Source organism: Pangasianodon hypophthalmus, chromosome 5, assembly GCF_027358585.1.
Source record: "Pangasianodon hypophthalmus isolate fPanHyp1 chromosome 5, fPanHyp1.pri, whole genome shotgun sequence".
Lineage (NCBI taxonomy): Eukaryota > Metazoa > Chordata > Actinopteri > Siluriformes > Pangasiidae > Pangasianodon > Pangasianodon hypophthalmus.
The window spans coordinates 4911622-4937974 of NC_069714.1; the positions used below are offsets into that span (position 1 = coordinate 4911622).

The 26353-nt window shown below is 37.9% G+C and overlaps 1 protein-coding gene across 1 annotated transcript; it reads left to right on the forward strand.

Moving 5' to 3' along the window:
• The first annotated feature begins 1475 nt into the window (after positions 1-1475).
• On the forward strand, positions 1476-3429 carry LOC113535141 (piggyBac transposable element-derived protein 3-like). Its single transcript, XM_026928320.3, has 3 exons — positions 1476-2026; positions 2341-2475; positions 2605-3429. Exons 1-3 carry the CDS (start codon positions 1866-1868, stop codon positions 3107-3109), a joined length of 801 nt encoding a protein of 266 aa, XP_026784121.3. The 5' UTR covers positions 1476-1865; the 3' UTR covers positions 3110-3429.
• Positions 3430-26353: the final 22924 nt, after the last annotated feature.

Genomic DNA, 26353 nt, shown 5'->3' on the forward strand with positions numbered 1-26353 from the left:
TTAATCTCCACTAGTGCAGGACATTTGTTTACACGTGAACCACTGAACCTCAGTAGAGAGTGCACTGGCGAAACTGAAGTTTACTTCTCTTATGATAAATTTTTTTTTTTGCACTTCCATAGTGGGAATCCCAAAATTTCTTAAACTCTGCTTCCCTATTTATTTGTTCCCGTATTATCTAGAGTTCTCAAAAGGTCTAATCGGGTGCAGCCCTTTTTTATAATAACCTAAGAAGAAGCCCATTTACATGTACAGTAGAATAGCAGTTCCTTATGTTGAATATCCATTGTATTGACACATTATCCTAATACATCACTTCTCATTTTTTTTTTTTTTTTTATACCATGAATCAATCTACCTTTGAAGAGGTTAATAATGAAAGTGAACTCTTTACCATGTGTAGGTGTGCAGCAAGTGCTCCAGGGCACATTTGAAAGTAAAAAAGGAACTTGCAAACCTGGGAAACTCCTAATGATGCAATTCATTTAGTGAACTTTCCCAAATATGTGGCACAGTGCTAACTTGCAGTGGTGGAAAGCCTACAAGACACAAAAAAGCACTGCTACTGTATTAATAATTCACTTGTGTAAAAGTAGTGAGTGAATAATTACCTTATGGAATGACTGTATGTCTGCAAGTAACAAAACTAATGCAAATATGTTCTACATCTGAGGAATATGTTTTCGAACAGTTATGTACCTAGCCAAGTATATATAAAGAAAAGTAATCATAGCTGGCTAGCACACTTGGCCAAATGCTGTTGGGGTTTCATTAGTTTGCTATGTCTGTTAGCTCATGTAAAGTCTTACATGTTTCTAGCTACATAGTTAGCTATCTAGCAAAGATGCCCATTACACATTATCCTGAGCATTACTTATAAGCTGTAGCAGCATTTCGATATATTTATCACAACAGGTAATCCTTAATGAACATCAAAATGACAGAGCTTTCATACTATAAATCATCTAAAGATCTAGCTAGCTCACTCAACTAGCTAATGGCTTAGCTGTACACACTGAGCTGTGAAATGGTGATATCTTTATTTAACCTCTGGGGTCGACTTGTGGCGCCACCAGTTGCAGTTTTTAATGAAATCCTAAGAGACATAAATCGTTTGAATCTGTAAAGGGTCTGTTTTTATTTGTGTACACTCACAATATCAACAAATCATTGTGCTTTTGTAAAATAAAGAAAATATACAGGGTGTGCTTTCAACCGTCTCAGTCTCCGCGCGTATCTGTTTGAAACGCGTTACTAAAATGAACTGAAACTCAGCGAATACTTGACACACAGAGAGGAGAAATATATCTATGGAAAGCTTGAGGTGTCTACTTTTAAAAACAAATATTCTCAGTTTATGTAATCCATATGAAACCAAGGAGAAGGACAGTCTTTCCGTCTCACTTCATTATCTGATAATGCACCTGAATGAACTGCGCATGTGCAGGCTGCGTTGCCACAGACCAATCACTGACCAGCTTCTCCTTTGCGTTAAATTTGAAAAATTATTGTGACCGTTTATTCTTGTCATGCGCAGTAACTTCAGGTTAACATGTAGTAAGTTCTGTTCCGTTAATTGACACAAAATATGTAATTGAGAACAGCTTTACTGGACATTCGGCTATATACTTATATTAAAACAGTCTGTGAGCACGGATTAGGGGAGAAAACTGTTATGAAGTGCCGACATTACGCAGAATTCAAATACGACGTGATGACGTCATTAATATGCTAATGACGCATGGCGCCATTCAGCGACGTTTAGCTACTTTTCAAGCAGGGTTTAGCTACTTTCCATTGAAAACAGCTGGCAACACTGTTTCCACATAGTTTCTCTTTTTTTGACTTTCCTACGCGTTTGGAAGATGGCACGCTATTCAGGCGAGGAAGGTGTTCAGATGATTTTGGACAGTGAGGAAGAATTGACCTTTTCCTCAGAAGAAGATTGCGACTCCGACGACGAACGGTTGCATTTTGAAGAGCGAATTGATCCAGTCGAGGATTTTCCTGCAAATTGTTACGATGAGTAAATCCTATATAATTCCTATTCTGATAATATAAGAGAGAGATTATTTTATATTTCAGACTTTGTTTTGGCTAGCTTTTGGCAGCTTACATGAAACATTGCCTTTCAATGTCAGTTACAAATATACGCAAATATCTGCTCAGGTGTAAAGTTTTGTAATGTGGTACGTTCTAAACATTAGTATTTCTAATATATATTTCAGCTTTAGTGAAGTTTTGGTTAGCCATATCATTAGCATATCATTAGCATATCATTCAAAAATACAGCTTTATACAACTGTCATGATGCTGTGACATCTCTTTTGGACTGTAAAGTTTTAGGCTCTGGGTACCATGTGTACATGGACAGTTTCTACACAAGTCCAAAGCTCCTAAAAGACTTGCTTTCCATGAAGTTTGGTGCATGTGGGACTTACAGAGACAACAGGAAGGACTGCCCTCGGAATGCAGGTAATTCACTCTCTAAAAAGTCTGCTAGGGGATCCATCAGGTGGAATCGGGATGGGCCTCTTGTATTTGTGAAGTGGATGGACACACAAGAGGTATCTGTCTGTTCTACCATCCATTCTGCTTATACAGGAGAGTGAAATCACAACGTACATGGAGGACAAAGACATTTCCATGTCCTGCACCTGTGACTGCATACAACCAGCACATGGGGGGCGTTGACCTGTCTGATCAGCTGTTACAGTACAACACCGCACAGCACAAAACAATGAAGTGGTACAGAAAGATTTTTCTACACTTCTTGGACATTGCTGCCACCAATGCTTTCATTGTGCACAAAGAGCTGTATGGTAACTTGTCCCATAAAGAGTTTATGGAACAACTTATCACAGAGCTTTGTGGTGTCTCGCAGAAAGTAGCACCAAAACGGACCAGTGGTGACCATGTCCCAGTTCCAGGAACTGACCTGACCTCAGATGCCAGGAATGTTGCCACTGCTGGTCGCAAGAGCTGTGTGCATTGCAAAGCAGTGCATGGTAAGAAACAAGAAACACCATGGAAATGCCAGGCATGCGATGTGCACCTATGTCTTCAGTTGAAAAGGAACTGCTTTCAAGAGTGGCACAGAGATGTGTGATTGTGTATAGGGTGTAAGAGTGGGCTTTTACAAACCTCACACCCTTTTTATCTTTACACTGTTCCTGTTTCATGTGTAAATTCAAGTATAGTACAAATCCTGGACATTTTCTCTGCACTGTGAGCGAGTAGGTTATGCATAGGGTGTAAGAGTGGGCCTCTTTTTTCTTTCTTTTTTTTTTTTATGCTCACGTCCATTTTTTTTTTCTTGTGCAGTGTCTGCTGTTTCCAGTTTCAGATTTGTCATCTGTACCCATGACGCCTTGACTCTTGTGTTGTTTTTTTGTTTGTTTCTAATAAACTTTTTACATGCACTCACAAGTGAATCTCGAGTTATTTTGCCTGACGGTTAAATATATTCTAAATAAACTACAAACAAAAAATATTTCTTTTGTCCTCACATTCTTTCTTGTAGCACTTCCCTCTCAGTCACATACCTGACTGAAAGGCTCATTATGCAGCTCATTAGGCGAGTCTTTGTCTTCTCAGGTGTGAATCACAGCATTATGCATGATCATTCACGCCTCTTCGCATATGGACTTTCTATACAAAAAGTGTCTTAGAATATTTAAATCAATATATTGTTTTCTCTGAATGAGTGAGCAGGATGATTTTCACATCATTTTGAAGCAAAAACTCTCAAAAGTTTGAGAAAAAGTTCTCAAAAGTCTTGTGGACAAATGTTTTGAATGAGTTTTATGGCCTTATTTCAGTAATTTTTTGTTGTTGTTTTTTTCAATAACCACGCATAACTGTTATTTTCTCCAAAATACAAACTTGTACATATATGCTGCTCACATATTATTGTAGCCCAGTTTGTGCTGATTACAGTGCAATCAGACTTTAGCCATTTATATTTTTATAAGCAAATGAGAAATGCACAAATGTCAGGGTATGTCAAAACATCTCCAGGGCCCCGAAACACCCTCAGACCCCAGAGGGTTAAAACTGAAGATACCTGATAATTTGGGCCAGCAGTGCTCATCTATCTGCACTCTCAGACATTGCTGCTGCTAGCTAAAGCAATTAGCACCTATTTTGATAGTTCAAAATTGAATAATTTAAAATACACGTATATGTATACTGTCTTTCAATTGGCTTATAGTCTTCTGGGGTTAAATGCGTTATTATTTTTAACTCTAACAGTGCACAATATGTGTAATGAAGCTGAATCCATCCATCCATTCTCTGTACGGCTTATCCTACAGTGTCGCCTGGAGCTTATCCCAGGGGACTCGGGATCCAAGGTGGGGGACACCCTGGACAGGTAAAACTACTATGATATACTCAAAAGTGCAGTACTGAAGTACTGTAACATGTAGTTCATTACTTATCACTCCAGCTCACTTGTGTATACTAGCCAAGAAGATTTTTTGGTACTAATATTATCTTGGTACTATTACTAAATGATTTATTCGGTAAAATAGAGGAGAAAGTGCCAGGCTGCCTTCTTATGCTCATTTTTACAAGATATCATTCATTAATTCTGCAATATTCTGACTTTTAAATGATCCTTTTATTAGTAGCTAAAAAAAAAGCCATTATCTTTAATATAAGAAAATATGGTGGAGTAGAATTCACAATTTCATGGAATAAAATGTTACATTTCAGGACGACCTTAGCTCAGAGCAGGAAAGACTAATTTTGCTCTAAACCTTCGTACAACCTTGGAGTTGAGTGGAACCCAGTGTGTGAGATGGCAAGAAAACAGACCATTTGTGAAAACCATCAGGTAACTGTAGCTTCTCACACTTACCTGTGTGAGCTTTTTTTCACTGGAAACCATTCGCATTTGAGTGTGATGGTACAAACCTATCAGCAGATGAACTGCCACAGAATTCATTGGTATTGAAAGCTTCACACCTTGTACTCTTGTACTCACAGACACCTTAAAAGACGTGAGTGGTAACTGATAAACTTGCCAAATAACCCCTCCTCCATGGGGTTTATTGGTTTAATGATGGAGGTTCTGTGGTGTCTGCTTTCAGTTAACTCTAGAGGAAAGTTGAGGAGTCAACACAAGATGAAAGGAAGATGAGTCAGTCAGTTATGCATGATGATCATATATCAGTGGTTTTGTTTAGTTTGGTCTGTCTTTGTTTCAGTAAGGTCACCGCTTTTTTTTTTTTTTTTTTTTTGGGGCATGACAGAATAAAGGTCTATGTGCTTTTGGGGAAAATCCTGAATGGAAATCTGGAGATGAAGAGTCATGTGCTAAACAAAGAATTAGCTTCATCAGGTGTTTAACATTCTTAAATATGAAATACATATTACAATCAGGGTGTATAAGTCATTGTTAAAAATCTGTCTTTTTTCAGTGAACTTGTTTAGGTAGATCTGTGTTTTACTGTGAAGGACTCCTGACAAGATCATTTTTCAGATATCCTTGCACTCACATGCCTAGGAATGCATTCATTTTTAACTTTGTAAACCAGGATGAGAAAGTTATGTAACGTAACAGCTGTTAGCAAAGATGATCCCATGTCCACTCCAACATAGCTTCAAGTTCTTTCAGAGCCACATGCTAAATATTGCACATGGTATTCTAGCTCAAACGGGGTCAGGAAAGCTCTGCAATCAATACCGGAATGAGTTACTGATCTGAGATCAATGGTTTAGGTTCTCAGAATATGGTAAAGGTAAGGATCGGGGTTAGAGAGGCTGGTTCTAGACTAGGGATCCAGAGAATTCATCAAGCGGTACTATTTGTTTAGCCACAGAAAGGCTCTGCTAGAGTGGTCAGAGGTGAAAGGTTAAAGTCTATGCATGGTCGGCCAAGCAAACATGCTTTGGGCAGGAAAAAGACCAACTGAAAGACAGTAGGCTACAGAGTAGGGATGTGACTGAATACAAATACATGAACGGATAATTCTATACAGATATGAATAGGAGGTGCACTCTGTGTTTGGGAGTTTTTTTTATTTATTTATTTATTGAAAGCTTGACAGAAAGGTTTACATATGTTTAAGGGCAGGACAAAGAAAGACCACATTTATTAATGTGAACGATGCATTTACAACATTCACTCATTCATCCTTAGTAACTGCCTGGTCAGGGTCACAGTGATTTTAATTTGGCTGGTAGTGTGTGTTTATAGTATGTGTTAGTGTGTAAGTAGAACCAACTAAATCTCTTAGCAAATATCACAGATAGGTTTAGGCCATGCCCACTTTGGGTTTAGATACAAATAGTTGGAGCATTAAGCAGTTAGAGATTGTGGCCTTGCATTACCTGTAGAAGCTTTCATAAAAAGTCTCCGTAATAAAGTGCCAAACGAAAATGAGATATTTCCTAAGACGTATTAGACATAACAGTGAGAGTCATTTATCTTTATTTCAGTGTCAGCAATAACAAATGATATCAGAAAACATATCAAGACTAAGCTCTTCGGTAAAAATTAATTATTCCACCGTTTAGATACATTGATCAGGGTGAATGAATATCAGCCATATTCTCTAGCAGTATGCATTTTTTTTTGGTTTGCTTCATGTCACAAAAAAAAACTCCATGTAAAGCCATTCTACATGAGGATGCAACATAAAACAGTAATGAAGCAGTGTTTTAAAATGGCAAGCTATAAAACTGTCCAGAGACAGGATTTGTGTTTATGCTAGAAGTATGAGACACACTTGACAACAAAAACATCCTAGTCATTGTTTGGTCTAGTGGAACGTTGGCTTCATCTGTGCAAGAGAAAAGGGGGGAGGAAAGAAAAAGGAATGCTAGTAACACAGAGCCAGACGGCTAAACACAGTTTCCTTCCAAAGAGTTTTGTGGTAGACCACCATCTGGTACTCCCACGTACATCAGGACGTGCAAACACAGTAACACAGTAGCTTCCTCACTTGGAAAAAAAAATGGTGAAAAAAAATATATAACAATGTTTGCATGAAAATAAGAGTTTAAACTAGCAACTGATTGTCAATGAAAATATTGAAGCTTGCTTAATTTAATTACTCTTCGCACTTAATTTGCAGGTGAATGGAAAAATTAACAGATGCAATCCACTGCAAATGAGGCATAATGAATAAATATAGTGGAAATGCATTTGTTCCTTCCAAAGCTCCAGGGCATTCCAGAGACTCAGGATGCTTCACACCTCCTAACGGATAAATAATTGATGACAAGTCTGTGATCTTTGTAACTTGCTAGTTCTGTAAAAATGCCCCACTTGACCCCATGCCGTTGTGTAAATTGAGCACAAAGGCCCAAAGGAAAGACTTTTGGGTCTGCAATCTTTCAAATTTCCTTTAATGTGGAGTCTGGGCATTTTTTTTTTTTTTTTTAAATATACATTTAAAAGCTAGTGGTGGTAGCATTGAGTGAACCTGTTTCTGGTGAAACTACGTTTGGCAGTGTACGCGTGTTTCTTTAATCGCCCACGCTTTACGCCGCATTTATTAAATCTTTATTTCAAAGTGACAGCAGGCAGTTCCTGTGGGGAGAAAAAAAAAAAAAAAACTTGGGTTAAAATCTACAGCTCCCGGGCCACAGGACTGTCTTCACACCTTCAACAATGGAAGCAGGAAAGAAGAGGAAGCAGTTATCACTTTCTGCTTGAGATTAACTATTTATAGGCAAGAAGAGAAGTGAGAGTGGTGACTGGTCGAATGTGCCTCCTACATACGATTGTGTCATTGTGCTTAACACGGGTTAGGGTCACTTTAGGACATACGAGGTCATGTGAATCAGTTCCCACTATGATAATTAGTCACTTTTGGGTGAAAAGGCCACTTAATTGTACGTCATCTGTGGCAGTATCTTAGAAACAGCATAAACAATCAGGTCTGTGAATAACAAACACTTTAAAATGCTATTACAGAAACTGATGTCAAATTATTAGAATTCTTCCTGTCAATGCAAGAATTGTAGGTTAGGTAAATAAATCATAAAATGTAGTAAGTAGACAAACACATTTGTGCCACTTTTGTTTGCAAGTGAGTGACTTTTATTTCATATTATATGAATTGCCTTGCTGTTTCTGACCTACTGCAGTGTTTTGCAAGGATGAAAGTTTGTAATAATCAAAGTTAATTCATAAATCTGTGGGAAAATCGGAGGAAAATGAAGCTGAAAGGACTACGAAGTCTGTACAGTCTTTTGTCCTAAGCCCAAGTCTACATTCAGTGAAACAAAGTGTGACGGGAAGAAAAAGAAAGAGAAGGGGCTGAGTGGTGAGTCAAAGGCTTTGGTTTTGGTCGTCTCTTTCTTGTGAAAGAAGGCGACGTTGACAAGGCAACCAGTCCATCTGGTCATGGTCCAGCTGTCTCAAGGGGGTTGAAGGGTTTCACAGAGGGTAGACTATTTGACTTCTCTGAGTTAATGCTGAAAAGCACTGCAATGTCCAATACTCCATCCAGACTCCAACCAGACAACCCTTTCCAGCACTTCTTAGACAATATAAAAATGTATGAAATGAGTCTGCACAGCTTGATCTTGCTTTGGGAATGGAACTGGAATTTGCTTTCTTAAAAAAAAAAAAAAAAACAGCAGGAAATTTTGTGTCTGTGTCTGTTAAGGCCAACTCCTGAAGCAACAGCACCTTCCTGACACTTATTTTTAACTATCAAATGAGCTCTAACTATAAATATATTTATTCATGTTTGTAGTTAATGTAGTGTAATACATCATAAAAACAAGCCCATACAATATCCTTCAAATAAAAAAGATATCAGCTAGCTTGCTAACTGTAAGGATTGCCTTGTTCTGTATAAAATGGATGCTGGAAAAGCTGTAGCTGTCCTCATCTGAACTCCTAAGCTCAGAGGAGACGCTCATTAGGAGTTTAATTAAAGCCACACTCTGGATTTGACTCAGCAGTGGCTCTTTGGCCAAGAATCATTTGCTTAGCTGAACTAGCATGATTAATGGATGAAGATTTAGAGGGCTAGAATGACCACTCTGGAAATTCAAGCTTAACGCCTCAATTTAATTAAACATATCACTTGAAATTCATGTAGTTCTGTGTAATTTTACAGGCTGTTCAGCAAAGATATGAATATCATACTGGTGAGTAATGCCTACTTATATTATAAAGATATGGTATACAGTATATCTACTATAATTCAAGTCCTACATTACAATAAAATCTATCTTTGTTAGATCAATAGGGAGCTCAAACAAAGAGCGAGATGTAATCATCACTCTGCTAACGTCATTAGCTTTCTAAATGTGGTTTCCGTAAATTCGTCACATTTTCGTCACAAACTGAGTTTTCTTTTCTGTAAAAGGAAGTCATCATTGCCGCAAGGCTCTGCAGTGACCGCTTCCCCATTTTTAAATTGTCTGAGCATGAACAGTACTTCACTTGCTGATGCCTGATGTTGTAAGGTCATGTGGTTATAAGTGAGGTCACTCCTCAGAGAAGGCTTTGGCTCCAGCTCTTTTCTGGTTTCTTCATTTGTGTTAGTCATGGACTGAAGTAATCTTAAGCAATTTTTGTTCAACTTTTGTCTAATCTTTTAATCTCTCTAATGCAGGACTAGAACACCAATAAAAATTCGCAGAACACAGTATAATGTATAATAATATAGTATTAAGGTATCTGCTTACAACTTGTTTTTTCTTTTTAAAGAGGACGGCATTAAATGCCATGTAACATTGTGGCAGCAACACAAGGGCTCAATTTCAACAGTTTCAATTTCAACTGCTAGAATATTTTTCCAAACAGATTTGTTCAGTTTATCAAAAAAAAAAAAACAGTTCTCTTTCATTGTGTTCTGGTATGTTCTTTAAAATCTAGGTCTCTATTGATTTATTACCTTATTATCTTATTCCAGTGTAGCATAAAATAAACATTTCAAATTTCAGAGAGGCTTATCAGGGAATAATAAAGTAGAATACTACATGAAATGGCATTTTTGACACAGAAAGAACTCTATCTTATCCTCTTTCTACATCACTACACTTCCTGCCTTTTCATGATTTTCAAGAATCTCTACTTATAGGTTATAAAGCTTGCAAATGACTAAGAATTTATTCACTGGAACTCTAACGCCTTATTTAACTTCAGCCAGCTGAGCTGTGAGTAAAACTGAGTACTTTTTATTTTATTATTTTTTTTAAAACCTATCTATCATTTGTGCAAGTGCCTTTATGTTCTTCCATCTAAGGTCCATTGTGTTAATGACCATATTTCACAATAATAGTGAAAAGGGTGCTGAAAGAAGAGAAAATATCGACCATGCTATGTTACATAGTACGTCTGCTGTGTTCGGTGTTGGTTCAGTGACACTGTGACTTTAGACCGAGCCTCCAAGCCCTGTGCCGTGTGTTCACACATACACATCAGTGTTGTAGCTGGCTTACTTGGAAAAACAATTATGAAGGTTTACACTTTAGCAGCAGTGTTCTGGGTGGGAGTGTGTAGTGTTTGGTCAGCTGTTTAGTTGAGATATCGCACATGTTCTTCTTTTTTTCTTTTTGAGGCCAACCACTTTTCTAGTCTCTTAAAACCAGTAGTTTTGTTGGAGAACATGCTCACAAACCTGCTAGACCAGCCCTTAACTTTTGAGGTTGACTGAATATGACAAATCAGAAGCCAGAGCAAATATATATCTAGAGGGGGGCAAACTCAAAAGAATGGCCTACATAGGGGGATTTGTAGGCTTGGCTGGGACTATAACACAAAGGGCTGGTTACCTTTTACAGGCCCTCTTATGCAAACAACCACAAAAAATTCACTCAGTGTTTGTGTCGCACAAAACACCTTTTGTTTAGCGTTATCAGAGAGAGAGAGAGAGAGAGAGAAAGAAAGAGTCTAATACAATGCTTGATTCATTGCCTTTTTCATCCAAATATAATGTGGCAGACACGGCAGGTAATACCTTAAAAATCAGTGGCTCTGTTAAGTGAACTGATTTGATTTACTGCACCCAACTCCAGTCCGACTCTCTGATTTGTACCTGAATGTGTGATTCTGCAGAAATGTCAGAAAGCTCTATATTGATTGGCTTAGTTTTACACAGGGTAGGTGGGGTAGTGTAATTATTAGCTGAGTATACCTGGGATTTTAGTCCTGTCTGAATCTGCCGTGAAGTATTTTTTTTTACAGACTGGGTGTAAAAAAAAGAGTGTGTGCACTTCTAGAAAGATTACACTGTATTTTACCTTCTAAAAAATGACCAAGAGAATTAACCCTAAGTAATATATATCCTGTCTGAATGCTAAAGATTCCATTGCACTCTGTGAGAAAGGAAGTGTTGTGCTTTTTTTCAGCATGGAGACACTTTAGTTAGCAGTCCATTCTGTCGTCTTCCACCAAAACTAAAACGAAACCATGTATTTAAGATTAAACTGCAAAACAATAAACATAGACGACATTTAAAAAGACTTGTCAGAGAAGCAATGCTTCCGGGGGTTTTAGTTAAGTTATTGAGTTCCTAGAACACATATAGCCTCCATACATGTTATGGTCATGTGACTGACTCATGATTAAGTGCATCTTGCTCCACCACATGCCCATGGAAGTTTTAGTGTGACAACCATGTGTACATGGTGAATCTCTGTGATTTATAGAGAGTGATTATCCTATGTAGCACCTTGGTCCTGGAGAAACGTTGTTTCGTTTCACTATGTACTTGTATATGGCTGAAATGACAATAAACTCCACTTGACTATGCGAATCGTCTTTACTTAAAAGACATACAGTATGTAATCTTATCCTGTCCGAATAGTTTCTGTTGAGAAAAGCTCCTGAGAAATCTAGTAGGTCCCATGATAAATTTAGTGTTACGCAAAGACAAATCATGAAAGGGTTTCATTTGATGTGTTTCACTACCATGACCAGTTGAAGTGAGGCCTCTCAGGTGTACCGGACACTGAAACTCAATCTCACAAAAAAGACTGGCGAGATGGGCAGCACAAAAACCTCTTTGTCTGCGCTCTTTCTCAACCAAAGAGCTCTTTCTCGCTTTCTCAGGAAATGATTCCCACACACACACACACACACACACACACGCACACACACGCTTAGGCTCCAGATCCCCCGCTCAGGGTTGGGTGGGGCTGAAAGGTCGAAGGTCAGTGCCAGGGGTCCCCAGCTGGAGAACGTAAATCCTGGCCAAGCAAGCTTTCATGGCTGCTCGATTAATGAGCTTTTCTCCCTCTGGCTTTGCGCTTTAGTGGAACTTGGCCTGTGTTTTCCTACTCGAGAGACTTTTTAAAAGTGCCTTAAAAGCCCGAGGGAGTTACATGTGAAGAAGAAGTTGCTGTTTATGACTGTGTGATTTGGCTTTCATCGGAATGAAACAATTGTCTTTGGTTTTTAATAATGGTGATTTAACGTGTATGGTGGCATGGACAATACGGCCAAACATGAATTAGCAGAATTTATTTATTTATTTATTTTTTTTTAGATGGGCACTTAGAAAAGGGAAGCTGTTATGATGAGGTTTCATGGTGCCTCATAATGGGTTCCGGCTCTTTCATCTGGTTTTTCATTACAGGGTAAACCAGGAGGGAGCCGAGCCCTGGTTTACAGTGAATGAAGACTACAGGAAGCAACAAGGTGATTAAATAGAAGAGTACACTGCAGGTGTTGGTGTGTGTTTATGTGTGTATGAACATTTAGGCGAATTCTTGGACGTGTTCTGGCATGCTCAGTTGTTCCAGAGTGTGTTCTTCAAAACTAAGCAATCCCTATCAGCACATAAACGAAGGTGTGTTTCTCAGTCAGCATTTGCGCGGAGAGGATTTGCAATTAAAATAAAAACACTTTTCTTTAAGATGTCAGCAAATCTTTTCCGCACTATGCAATGCAACACTATTTCCAGTTTTTCATTACAGGAGGGAAAAACATGGCCTTGCACGTGTTTTAGCGTGCGTTTCAATGGGTTTAGACTTGTTTCAACTCCCAAAGGCTAAAAGACAGAAACAGGGCAGAAAGCTTTACACATAAATGCACAAAATAAAATTGTATCTTTATTTGTGCCAGTATGCTAATATTTTATAAGATCCTTTCTCCACGTAATCTTAATGTTTTGGTTAAATAAATAAAAAATAAATAAAAAATAAAAAAAACACACAACAAAATACCATCATAACTTACATTGACTTATCTGTGATACACTCTCTGGCCCTATCAGTCAGATTTATGGCTGAGTTATTCAGGAATTACACTAAATCACTTCATAATTCAATTAAATCCTAGGCCTTTACCAGAAAACAGTGCACTCGACCCCAGCAACTGCACTGGGGCGTCTGAATGCAGTAAATCATCATGTAGGCTATGCTACAGCTTTTTAGTTTTCATGGTTTGACTGGAAGCTCTGGGCAAAATACCAAAGTAATAATACATAATTTAAAGCAACTGATCCTTTTTTCGGTCACATGTTTGATAGCTGGAAATGATAACTCAAGAAAATTTAAAAAAAACCTTAAAACAACTGGTGACAATTTTGTAATGCACACTTTTAAGGTTCTTCCTGTATAAACTTCTTCCTGTATAACAATATTTCACAAATTTGTCCAATGGGATCAATGTGATGCATGGGCTTAAGGATGATTTAATCAGTTAACCATCTTGGATGTTACAATATTTTGATGATTTGCAGGTATCATGGCATTCGGGTTAGGGTTAGGGGTTAAGTTGTAGTTTGAAGCTGCTGGCCAGGATTCCACTGGGTGTAGCTCACTCATCATCACATGACGCAAGCAGGAAGTACCTTCGTAATGACAGGCTACACCAAGTCCTAAATATGTGTTTGAACAATAGGGGCTGAGTTTCTCAAAAGTGGAGAAGCTTTAATGGGAGATTTATGGAAACAGTATTTCCCAATAATGCCTTTTCTTCATAGGATGGAAATTCTTTCCAACACCCCAAATGTTCTTCGGTTTGTCCATCTAGAACCCTACAATGGAGGTTTAAAGGTATTCAAAGGTAGAACCTGTTTAGGAAGCTAGAACCGTTAACCACCCAAAGAACCGCTGAAGAGCCTTTTTTTTTTTCATTCTATTCTTGAGAAGAATTCACAGTGTTTAAAAAGTTGTGGACATATTTTAGTTTTACTAAACTAGGCTACTTTGTATGAAATGTTGTGCTGCTCGGGATCCAACAGGAATAATACAAACATTAGGACAAATTTCTCAATCTGGATACAAATCTATTCATTTGTAAATCATTTGCAGGAGCATTTACTCCTTCAAATTGTGAGTTTGTATTCAAGAAAATCCTATTACTTCAAAAAACGGTTGAGATTTCCTGAATTTGTGTAAATTTGTTTAAATTTAACTAACTTACTGCAATTTGATATCTGTTTTATTACAAGTTTTATCAGTATATTATTATATTATATGATTTATTATATCTTATTTATTTCAATTACACACACAAGTTGAAAGAACATTTTGTCAAAGTCAGTCATTTCTCAGTCATATTAATGCCTTGAATGAAAATAAAAACAAATCCATCAATTTAGATGAAATAAATGGCTAGTTCAATTCAGTGAGGACAAAAGAAATGGCACCCTGTGAAAGGAGGAAGGATTAGTGTGTGTCTTTCGTAGCTGATGGGCTGCATTACTGGAAGCTGTAGCACAAACCACAGTTAGGAAGCACTCTTTCATCGTTTATTCTGTGAGCGTTTTGCCTTTTATGGAGTTTCGTGGGCATCAATAAATGTAAATTAGCTACATCTTTGAAAACACTTTGTAATTTACAGGTGATTGATATTTATCAGCATATGCACGTGAAAATCAATATCACATGAAGCAATTGATAAATGAGGCCCAATCATCACATAATGTATATACACAATATTAATGATATTAAAGAACGTGATAATATAATAGAGTGATTATGGGTTAGAAATTGTCCAAAACTGAAAAATAAACATGGATAGTCTGTACAGAACTCTTAGGACTACAATTGCTGTGATAGCTTTAGGACAGCAATTTGCCACGAACAGTTTTGCACTCAAGTCTCCATCAGTGAACACTTGATAACAAAACAGACTTCATGTGACTGTAACTGTAACGAATTTCCTGTTTACACAATTGCACTTTTTGTCCATGTAGTACACAGTTATAGAAGGGAATTATTTATCATTGCACTATTCGTTATCACCCAGATGAGGATGGTTCCCTTTTGAGTCTGGTTCCTCTCAAGGTTTCTTCCTCATATCATCTCAGGGAGTTTTTCCTCAACACCATCACCTCTGGCTTGCTCATTAGGGATAAATTTATCATTTTAAAATTTATTTCTGGAATTCATATATTCCTGTAAAGCTGCTTTGTGACAATGGCCATTGTTATCAGTGCTACACAAATACAACTGAATCGAACTGAATTCTGAAATGAAACAGAGCTGATAATGTTTGTTGAAATAAGATTGACGCTAAGGAGGATAAAGAATGGGAAAACGCGAAGGCAGAGACTTTGGTGTCTTGCAACAGCAGAAAAAGAGTCCTTAAAATAAATGGAAACCAGAGGATATGGGGTGGGGGTTGTGGGGGTGTCTGAGTAAATGATGCAAAAACAAGTAATGACGAGTGTGTACAAGTCAGTCTACGTTCCTGGAGGGGTGTGAGTACAAGTGTGAACGTAACACTTCTTAGCCTCCAGGTTTTGTTCCAGCTGAGGCACTATGTACTGCAAATAAATAATATTCTTTTCTTGCTAAATATGTGCACACCCTGCCTTACCTTTCCATGCCACTTAGTTTCAGCACAATTGTTTTGTTAACCTGAACTTAGAGACTGGAATTCCTGGAGGTATGTCATCAGGTTAATTATCAACCCACCTTCCCCTGTTCGTTTCTGCGTCTGTAAACACAGTTTTGAAGATAATACGATAAAAGCAGTCTCAGGAGTGCAAAGGAGTGCCAGAACCAACCTATATGGATTCGTTACGGGTGGTAAATGGTAAATTCGTATGAAATCCAGTGAAATCTACTTTGATCGGAGGTTGGACTGGTTTTCTGACTGATGACTGATGGATAGACTGATATCACACTCTGTCTGTCCTTGTACTGTATGTGCAATATCTCCCACTGTGTCACTTTCTGACTGCATGCAATGTTTACAATGTTTACAGTTTATTATTATTTTCACTTGCTTAGATCACATTATTAATTTGCATGGTCTTTTGTCTGTACTTTTGTATACTACGTGAGAGTTCATTATCATTTTTGCACTGTTCTGGGTAGGAGTGTGCAACTATAGCACAAGAATTTCACTGTATATTGATGCCTAAAGCACTCTTTATGCACATGACAATAAACTTGAAACCTGAAACTTGATCAATGCCAGTGTGCATGATGTAGATGTGGAACAATATGAAAAATTCAGACTATAATAACTATAAAAGGTACGACAGTATCTACTTACAATGTCGCATTTTAAATAGCAACACCTGTACCCCTGCTCATTCATGCAATTCTCCAATCAGCCAATCATGTGGCCAGAGCACAGTGCATAAAATCATGCAGATACAGGTCAAGAGCTTCAGTTAAAGTTCACATCAAAGATCAGAATGGGGAAAAACATGACCTCAGTGACTTTGACTGTGACCTGGTTGTTGGTGCCAAACATTCTTGTTTGAGTATTTCAGAAACTGCTGAGACCTTCACAAACAACAATCTCTAGAGTTCAAACAGAATGGTGTGAAAAAACAAACAAACCAACAAACAAAAAGCGTCCAGTGAGAAGTGGCTCTGTGGCTTGTTGATGAGAGAGGTCAGAGGAGAATGGCCAGTGTCATGGTTACGCCGACTGCGGCACGGGACTACCACTCCCATCAGCCACTGCACCTCGCCAGGTCATGTCACATGACTGTTCGCGCCTGATTCATGTTTTGGTTTAATGAGCACTGGTATATAAGTCATGTCTTGCACCTCACTTCTTGTCTAGCTTTTGTCTTCTGTTGCTGGTTGTTGCTTGTGTTATGTTCTTTAGTCCATGTAAGTTTTTGCCTTGAGATTCTAGTTCATGTTTTGTTATCTAAGCTATGTTATCTGTATAGTTTGTTTTTCATTAAAACTCAAATCTGCACTTGCATCTGCCTTTGCCCTTTTTACATGACAGCCAGACTGGTTCAAGCTGACAGGAAGGCTATGGTAATGTAAATACCCACTCTTTACAACTATGGTGAGCAGAAAAGCATCTCAGAACTCACAACACAACTTAATAGTATATAACACTACAGAGGAAGTACAAGGGTTCAATAATTCTTTACAGAAACTGATCATAGTGATGAAATGGACTTATTCATTAAGTAGAAATATAGTTTTCTCTGAGTTTAGCCTCTTTATAAAAATAGGCTGTGTTTTACAGGCTAATTTTACAACATATATAAATATATGCAACATTACAGAAACAGTTATATCAATGTTATGGGGCTAGTAAGCTGGCTGTTTGGATACAAATTGGGTTCATACATTAAAATGTATGACTAGATACACAAAGATAATACTGGCTAACAATGCAAATTACCAGGCATGCAACTTTTTTGATATGCCTAGTGGTTTAGGATTTGTTTGCCTTGTTTTGTTTGTTTATTTGTTTTTAAATAATGCTATATAACGCTTGGTATATGATCATCTTTACTCTCTTAACTTCGTAAGTTAGTGCAATCTACAGAACACTGACCATCATAAGTTATCGTATGGATATACAATAATGTCGGATGGTGGTTTTGTTGTATGTGTGGAATTTTAAGAGAACGCCATAAAAACGCAAGGAGTGATTAATGAATGGTGAAATCTGTTGTTAATTATCTAAAGCAAGAAAAATCTGTGTTGTGAGTATATTCTCTTGGTATCTTAAAGCATAGACTTGCCAAATGATTTGTCACTGTGAAATGGTGCCATGTTAACTGACATATTTAGAATTAATGACCAGTTTATCAACCCCATCTTTTGAACTTGCAGAGCATAAATGCTTATGGAAACTGATGTTTGATTTATTGTGTTATTGTGTGCCAGGGGAAATTATTCTAGGTGCCACTGACGAACACGTGCAACATGCTCTTGATATTACATTGTGTACCTTTTGCAAGGAAATATAAAGCTGTCCAATAAATTTCTCTTTAAAGTTTAGCCTTCAAGGCATGAGACTTTCAGATAGAGTCCTTATTCTTCACATTAGTCAAAAAGACTTGTAAAAGGATACCATAGTTTATATTAGAAGTTTCTAATATTAATAATATTTCTTAAAATGAGAAGACAAAGATTTGCATTATAGATTCATGTTATGCCAAACGTATGACAAAGTAAACTTAAGTACAATATCTTGCATCCATCCACTTGCATGAGAGTCAAATCTAGATTCCTGTTTGTTTACGTTCACATTTTTTAATCCTCTCCCCTACATAAGGCAAGCCTAGGACTGTTGCCATGGCAACAAGGGCTTCCCAGTCAATCCCTCATTGGCTGAAACTCTTACTCGAACTCCAGAGCAAGCAAATTACTTTGGCTTTGGCTCAGGACTCCCGCTCTGAGCCTAAGGGTGTGTGTCTGTCTGCGTGTGTAGGTGCATGTGTGTGTGGGTGTGTGTGTACCATGTGTTCTGAAAAACTGCAGTGCATGCGCCAACCTGCACAACGTAGATGACACATCAGAATGTTAAGACACCTCTTGAGGGATTTCTGCAAACACTAATTAAAACACACACACACACACAGTTAGTACTTTGTAAATTTATGGGTCTTTTATGGTTTTATTTTATGTGATATAATGATACAGTGCAGCCAAAAAAATAAAAGTGTATATAATGGTATTATTGGTCTGTGGGCACCCGTGTGTGTGTGTGCCTGCTCCTACCAGGTATCCTGTGGCTGAGGAGAAAACGCAACAAAAAACATGTAAGAATCAAAAAAGAGTAATTAATCAGCCATGTAATAATGCACACAAATGCTTTGTGGTGTATATGCATATTCATGAGTCTCTGTGTGTGTGTGTGTGTGTGTGTGTGTGTGTGTGTGTGTGTGTGAGAACAATCTTCCAAGTCTTCACTACCTCTAATTGAATCAAAGCTGATCTTGCCAAGTCTGCCAGCTGCCAGGAACACACACACACACACACACAGCCACAGAGAGAGATGTTAGCATGGCTTGACATGATATTCTGACATTCAGGGCCTCACATACACGCCAGTGTGTTGTCTACTTAACCGACACACAAATATGAACGTATGAATGTCAGGTTTAACGACTTACTGTGACCTAACGTAGCGATACTTCCATTATGATGTGAACTACAAACCATTTTAATTCTAATGCCAAACTCACTGCGGTGTGTGTGTGTGTGTGTGTGTGAGAGCAGTTGGAAATTAGTTGTGAACAAAAACCACACACACCTGTTCTTTGTTAGCATAACCCTTTTCCATAGCATGTGGCTATCAGTGAAGTTATTTATTGAAGTTCTCACTCCAGGCACATATGGAGGATTGGCCAGTAAAATAGATCTGCTGGTTTGGATTGGTATAGATGTGTAGATAGCACGTGTATGTAAACTTTAACACACCTGGTTTGATTCATCATCCATAAAACCCTGTTTGAATGTAGTAAAGTGACATGTTTTTCAAAATATAACCTTTAAAAATAGCTTTATTTACTGTTTATTCAGTGTCATCTCAGCTCGAAATGTACCAGCAATGCTGTGACGTCTGCAGTGAAGCTGATTTTATCTAGCAAGAATAATTTATCCAGATAATGAGTAACAGAACATTAATGTGGAAATAGAAATGGTTTGGGGAAGTCAGAGAAAGAAAGAAAGAAAAATCCCTAAATGTGACGTGTGTAGTGATACTCGCTTGTTAAACACCAGCTGTTCAGCAAGTGGACTCAATGGACTTTCTTAGATTCATGAAGAAACATGAAGACCTGCAGTCAGCTAGAGAAAGAGAAAGAGATCAGTCACAAACTAACCCCTTGCAAATGCTGTGACTAACTTCTTATTCATCGCTGAGTAAAGATCTACACTTTAATAAAGAAATATGTCTTATGTTAGAGACGAGTGTTGACCTTGAAACGACACCCACAGCCCTTTTGTCTTTTACTGTGTCTTCTCTCATAGCTGATTGAGATGAGCAGCTGTTCTTGTCTTCTCTTTTATCCTGTTCCCATGATCGCTGCTGGAATCCGAGTATGTCATATGGTAGTGTTTATCTGAATACTCAAAGCTGTATGACAAAGGTTTATATCGGAGTATATCAAGTCAAGGTAAAATGTATCTTGAAACCGCAAACCATCACGTTCCTCTTCAGGCTCTGACCATGTAGAAACAGAAAATCAATTTTAAGACACACATTTAAGTCACACATCTGGGTTTTACATCAAATTCAGTCATCTATGGCCACCCTACCACATATGCATACTATTTTCCTTACTCAAACACACCTGGTTCAATTCATAATCCAAGCTTTTTGTGTGCATGAGTGATGTGTATAAGTAATAGGAAAGAAAAACCAGGAAGGATAGGAATACACATGTCCTAAAGAAAACAAAATTGAAAAGTCAATAGTTGTCAAAAAAGTCAAAAGTCAAATTTCTGTTCCTGTTTTCTGTTCCCTAATGACTACAGCTACATGGCCAGGGTCAGGCAAGGTGAGATGGGAAATCTGCAGATGGGAGTTAAAGCTCATATGCGCTTGTATGGAGGAGGAATGCCTTTTCCTTCAGTGAACAAAGACCCACCTCTGGCTGCCCTTCAGCTTTTGCTTTCATGTCTCTCTTTCTCAGAAGCTACTCATTCAGAGAGAATGTCTTACAGGTTTAGGGTTACTTTAGCTGTTCCACATGAGGAGCATATTGAGACCTGTAATGTGAATCACTTTGAACCCATTAACTAGTACTGATTAATCAGATCCTGTACGCTTGTCCAAACGGCTTCACAAAGTTTTCGCTGTGAAAATTCCTAAAATTCGCTTTTAAGAATTTTAAAGTCTTTTAATTTAAGGTCATTTATGCTTTCTGTGATAACCTCAGTTTCCCTGCTGATGTGTGGTTCAAACATTGAGGAAATGTGGACAACACTTGCATAATATCTGTAGTTTCTAGTGGTCAAATATTTCCATTTCTTCAAAGAAAAGTGAAAGTAGCAGTAGAAATGCTGCTGACGAGCCTCACACATTTTAACAGCAGCTCTGCATTTTAGACCAATGGGCACGTAAGTGTTTTTTCCATTAAAATACTGCAAATGTATATCTTTTTATTATTATTACTATTATCAGCTGAGCAGATATCTCTAATTCTATGGTACTGTTATTGTAAAGTTAAACATAAAGCTTATTTATTATGAAATATTAGTGTTCTGTTTAAACCAAGTGCACTCTCCTTACCAAACTTCACTGTTCTTTGTTGCTGGTGTAGTACCATCAAGAATACATCTATTGTACCTTTAGTATGTATCTTTCATCTGGAAAAGTGAATAAAGTTGTTGTTCTTCTTTCAGCTGCTCCTGTTAGGGGTCGCCACAGCGGATCACTGGTCCGCATATTTGATTTGGCACAGTTTTTACCCTGGATGCCCTTCCTGACTCAGCTCTCCCCAATTTTGTCCGGGCTTGGGACCAGCACTGGCACTGGGAGCGCACTGTCTTTTGTGACCTCAGTGACCGGGGTTGGTTACCTGACCGGGAGTCGAACCGTGAGAGTGTCGTGGCCTAACCACTGGTCCTCCAGGGACCTGGAAAAGTGAATAAAGTATACCTTTTAAAGTATTTTAATGAACATAACCAGAGGTTAAGGACCACTGATCTACCTTTTAAAGCTTTAATCAAAAAGCTTTTGAGGAAATGAGTTCAATGAGTCCGTTAAAAACTCATTAAAAGACCACGTGCCTATACATACTAGGTACAAACGATGTACAACAATGAAATGTGTAGTTTGGTACATTTATTTCTGAGAGTGTGTGCTATGATTGGCGCTATCTACAAAATATAAAAAAGTCTACTAATTCTGATTAACGTCTGTGAAGCATGACCAGACATTTGTAGATGATAGGGAGGCGCATCATCAACGTATGAATAACTACTTTAGTCTATTTAGTTGTTAGTGTCACTGAACACCTTAACCATATTGACTGTATGTGAAATGTTACATGAAGCTATGAAATGTTACACAAAGCGTCTTGCTTCTCAGTGTAGGGCGAAATTGGTTCCCATTTCAAACGATGGCATGGCAGAAGTTGGGAATATTTAAAATGTGCACATCTTACACTTATAGACACTGTGAGTAAGTAACACAGAGCAGCTGGGTGAGTCATGTGAAGCATGTCGGAAAAGGATTTACACTTGGCCTGATGTTGTGGGGGAGGCCAGGAGAACCACCGTGAACCCTGGATTCCAGCCATTCCCCTTGGCTTTGGAGCTTCGTCAGAACTTCTCTCTGAACTCCACTGCATGGGCTAGGATAGCACTGCTGTTGCCATGGAACCACGGATTTTAACAATGAACTGGAAAATCAGTTCTAACTGCACGTTACGTACTCCCAAATTCTCAGGGTTATCAAGGCATTTTGAACAGGTGGTCAACCGAAAGCGTTTTTTTTTAAAGACTAATATTGTCCATTCTAGATAATCTAAAGAAATCTGGCTATAAATAAATGATTGACAGCCAGTAAAACAAGTAAACACATAATAAAGAACTGGTAAAAGAGAGAAATGGCTGTCATTCAAGACTTTCCAAAACTCAATTTGTATGAATTTTAGAAAGGTTATGTTTGGGTTGAGGGTGTTTAAATTGCATTTTATAAAAGTCTGGAATTATTTAAGCCACAATTTAGAACATTTTTACATTTATGGGATTCGGCAGATGTCCTTATACAGAGCGACTTACAGAAGTGTGAAAGGACATTTCAATCACATTTATCTTATTTATCTCATACAGCTGAGGGTTGAGATTTAAGGGCCTTGCTCAAGGCCCCATCAGGACCAGCTTGGCAGGGATTTGAACTCACAACATTCCAATTAGTAGTCTAATGCCTGGGCCATAATTACACAGAAGCCTCTGCCGATGCAGTACACAAAACTGGTTTACTTGCAAAACAGCTTTTAGGTTAAAAGTCTCCAATCTGTAAGTAATCCACTGATCTACTGTAGTTAGCTGCTTGACCAAGTGGTTTGGAGAGACACTGAGTCAGCTCAGAAACATCTTCAGCAACAAAGCTATAACAACTATACTTTTATATATTGTACTATATACAGTATTATACTATACTGGTATGAAAGCATAATGTAAAGATATCTGAAATAGTTTGGCTACCTAAAGGCAAGTTGGGGTGACACCAACAAAAACAGTATGTTAAGTGCCCAGAGATGGGTTATATCCATTTTACTTAAGGGAGGTTTAGGTATTTTACAGGGTCTCCCAAAAGTCTCCATACATAAGGGAAATTAACACTTTTTAGCAAAATGTCTTCCAAATGTTTTCATACTTAGTTTATATATATATATATATATATATATATATATATATATATATATATATATATATATATATATATATAATTTTTTTTTTTCAGATAGCCTTTAAGAATGCCTGTGACAAAAGAAGAATGTATTGAAATCAGTCTCATGGCTGGATCAGGAAGCTGTCGCAAGGTTGTGATGGACTTTAAGAGGAAACATGGCAAGGACATCACATACAACACTGTTACCAAACTTATTAACAAATTCAAAAATACTGGAAGTGTTGAGGACCAACAGAGAAGTGGACATCCATGGACATCCACTGACGAAGGCACAACCAACATGGTGCTGGCAAACATAGTCCCCTAGGTATGGAGACTTTTGGGACAAAAGTATATTGTTAAGGTTAAAATTAACATAAAAATAAGCTAAATTAATTGCTGCTGCAATCTTAAAAGGCATTTAATGCTTTGATAAAGTTAAGATGCTGGAAAAAAGTTACTCATATGCTGGAAAACATATGAGTTGTATGGTTATCTCCTAATATGAAAAAATTCGAAGGCTAATAAGCCAATAAGCCAATATTCTTTGATTAGGAATCAACACAGAAACCTCACGTCAAATCTGTCATAAGTAAGGAGTAAAACACAACGTGTAACAGGATGTGTAGGAAAATAATCAGCGATGGGATGGTGTGATGAAGCCTGACACAAAGTGGAGTTTTCCAAGACTAGTATGTCCCAAAGTGTTTTATTCCTCATACCACAGCAAGTCATACCAACAGCCTTCTATCCTGAAGAATTTCCCATTTCAGCAAACTTAATGTTGCAGCTTTACATCTGTTACAAAGGGCTAACACTGGAGACTCTTCTGCCAGAGCTGCTGTTAGAAATGCAAAATGAATCAATAACTTCTGACCACTGAACTTCTGACCAATTTTGGACCATTTGCATTCTGGAGGTCCAAGCTATTTTAATTAAAGCATAAGTTATATATCCTCAAAACTCTTCAGAGACTGTATTTTCTGCCTGCATCTCTGGAACACAACTTGGACTCATGAATGTGATGAATTTGTTACTCTGACTTCTTTGCCTTTTGTAAAGATAATTAATGTAGGATGAAAGAATAATGAGTAGCAAGCAGTTCCTCCGAAGTTAAATAAATATCCAGTAAGCAATAATAAATGTAGGCTTTTCATTGCTGACTGCTTTTTTTCAATAGGTCTGTTTTTATTACTCAAATATCACGTCTATTTTTTAAATGTTGTGATGATAAGCATGTGGCATGTGACAGATGTTGGAATGGACTCAGCATGAAACACTCGCTCTCAGTTTACACACCAGCTGAACCTGTTTGGGATTTGAAGCTGCAGCCCATGTCAAGAACATATAACATTTTAAATGTATGAACCAAGCCGAGTATGAATCTTACACCCATAGCTTAAACATATGGTTATATATATACATATATAATCATTAAAACTTGCATGAAAAAGGATTCAAGTCACATTACTAACAAAAATTTATACCAATCCTTTTGCAAAAAATAAATAAATAAATGTAATACATTAAAAAAAATACAATCCGGTCCTACCTATTTATTCCAACTAAGTATGTTATTGCTTTGCAACTGATTCACTGCATGTGCTTCATATAGCTTGTATTAGTACTGTAGGTGAAAATGTAAAGGTATTATCAGAACCATCGGTACAATTGCACTTACGTAAAGTGATCATAAAGCTGCTGCCTACAACACAGTTAGACTAAGAAAGAACCCTGTAGGTTCACAACTGTGTTTTTGCTTTTACACCACTATAAGCGTATAAAGTGTGCCATTTTGTGGTGAGTAAAGTGAACTACACCCTTATAATAATGTTCTTCTTTTATATAGCACCTTTCTAAAATTAAAGGATACTGTACAATGGAAATACTAGACTAGTAGGAAAAAGTGTTTGGAGAAAAAAGTAAGTTTTAAGTTCTCTTAAAATGAAAGAAGAAAGTGCAGTTACAGAGGTCCTGGCAGATGACATGCCGAAGTTTTAGGGCTGGGCAATGCTGGGGAGCATAAAAAGCCATTTTTGTGACTGATATTCAGTTCAAAGGAAGATGTCTAAAATTATATCAATATTGAGAACATTTGTAGACGGTTTAGCAATGATGTTATCTATATTACTAGTCTATATTAACTGAAAATGGTGTAATTTTAGAGAGAAGAGTGTTGGGGCCAGCAAGTACACTATCCGATTTGTCAGCGTTTACCTTAAAGTTGGAGTCCATCCATGATTTCAGAGCATGAATACATTAAGGTAATAATGTGGGAAGAGCTGCAGTAGACTGAGATCAATCTAAGTGTCATCTGCAAAACAGTGGAAGCTAAGACAGGTTTCATGAAACCACTGGCCAAGGGGAAGCAGATCCATCCATTTTCCATACCACTTATCCTACACAGGGTTGCTCAGGGCAAAAGGTGGGGGACACCCTGGGTGGGGTGCCAACGCTTCGCAGGGGACAATCACACACACAGGCCCATTCTCACACTACAGACAATTTGGAAATGCCAATCAGCCTACAACGCATGTCTTTGGACTGGGGGAGGAAACCACAGGGAGAACATGCAAACTCTGAGCACACAGGGCAGACCCCGGAAGTACAAGGTAACAGTGCTAACTACTAAGCCGCTGTGCCGACCAGAGGAAGCAGATATACAGTGAAAAGAATGGGACTAATGACTGACCCTTGAGGGACACCTTGTGTGTCAGGGGCAGTAGAGGATTTACGTTTTCCAATGGTTATAACATGGTATCTATCTAAAAGATAAAATACAAACCAGGTATAAGTCAAGTCCGAAATACCAAGAGTGGAAAGGCAGGAAAGCAGAATGTCATAGTTAACCATGTCAAAAGT

Bases quoted from the DNA above. Each gene is read 5' to 3' on its own strand.
- LOC113535141 (XM_026928320.3), top strand. From the start codon at position 1,866: ATGGCACGCTATTCAGGCGAGGAAGGTGTTCAGATGATTTTGGACAGT. The intron at 2,027-2,340 runs GTAAATCCTATA...TGGACTGTAAAG, and splicing joins CCTGCAAATTGTTACGATGA to TTTTAGGCTCTGGGTACCAT. The intron at 2,476-2,604 runs GTAATTCACTCT...CTGCTTATACAG, and splicing joins GGACTGCCCTCGGAATGCAG to GAGAGTGAAATCACAACGTA.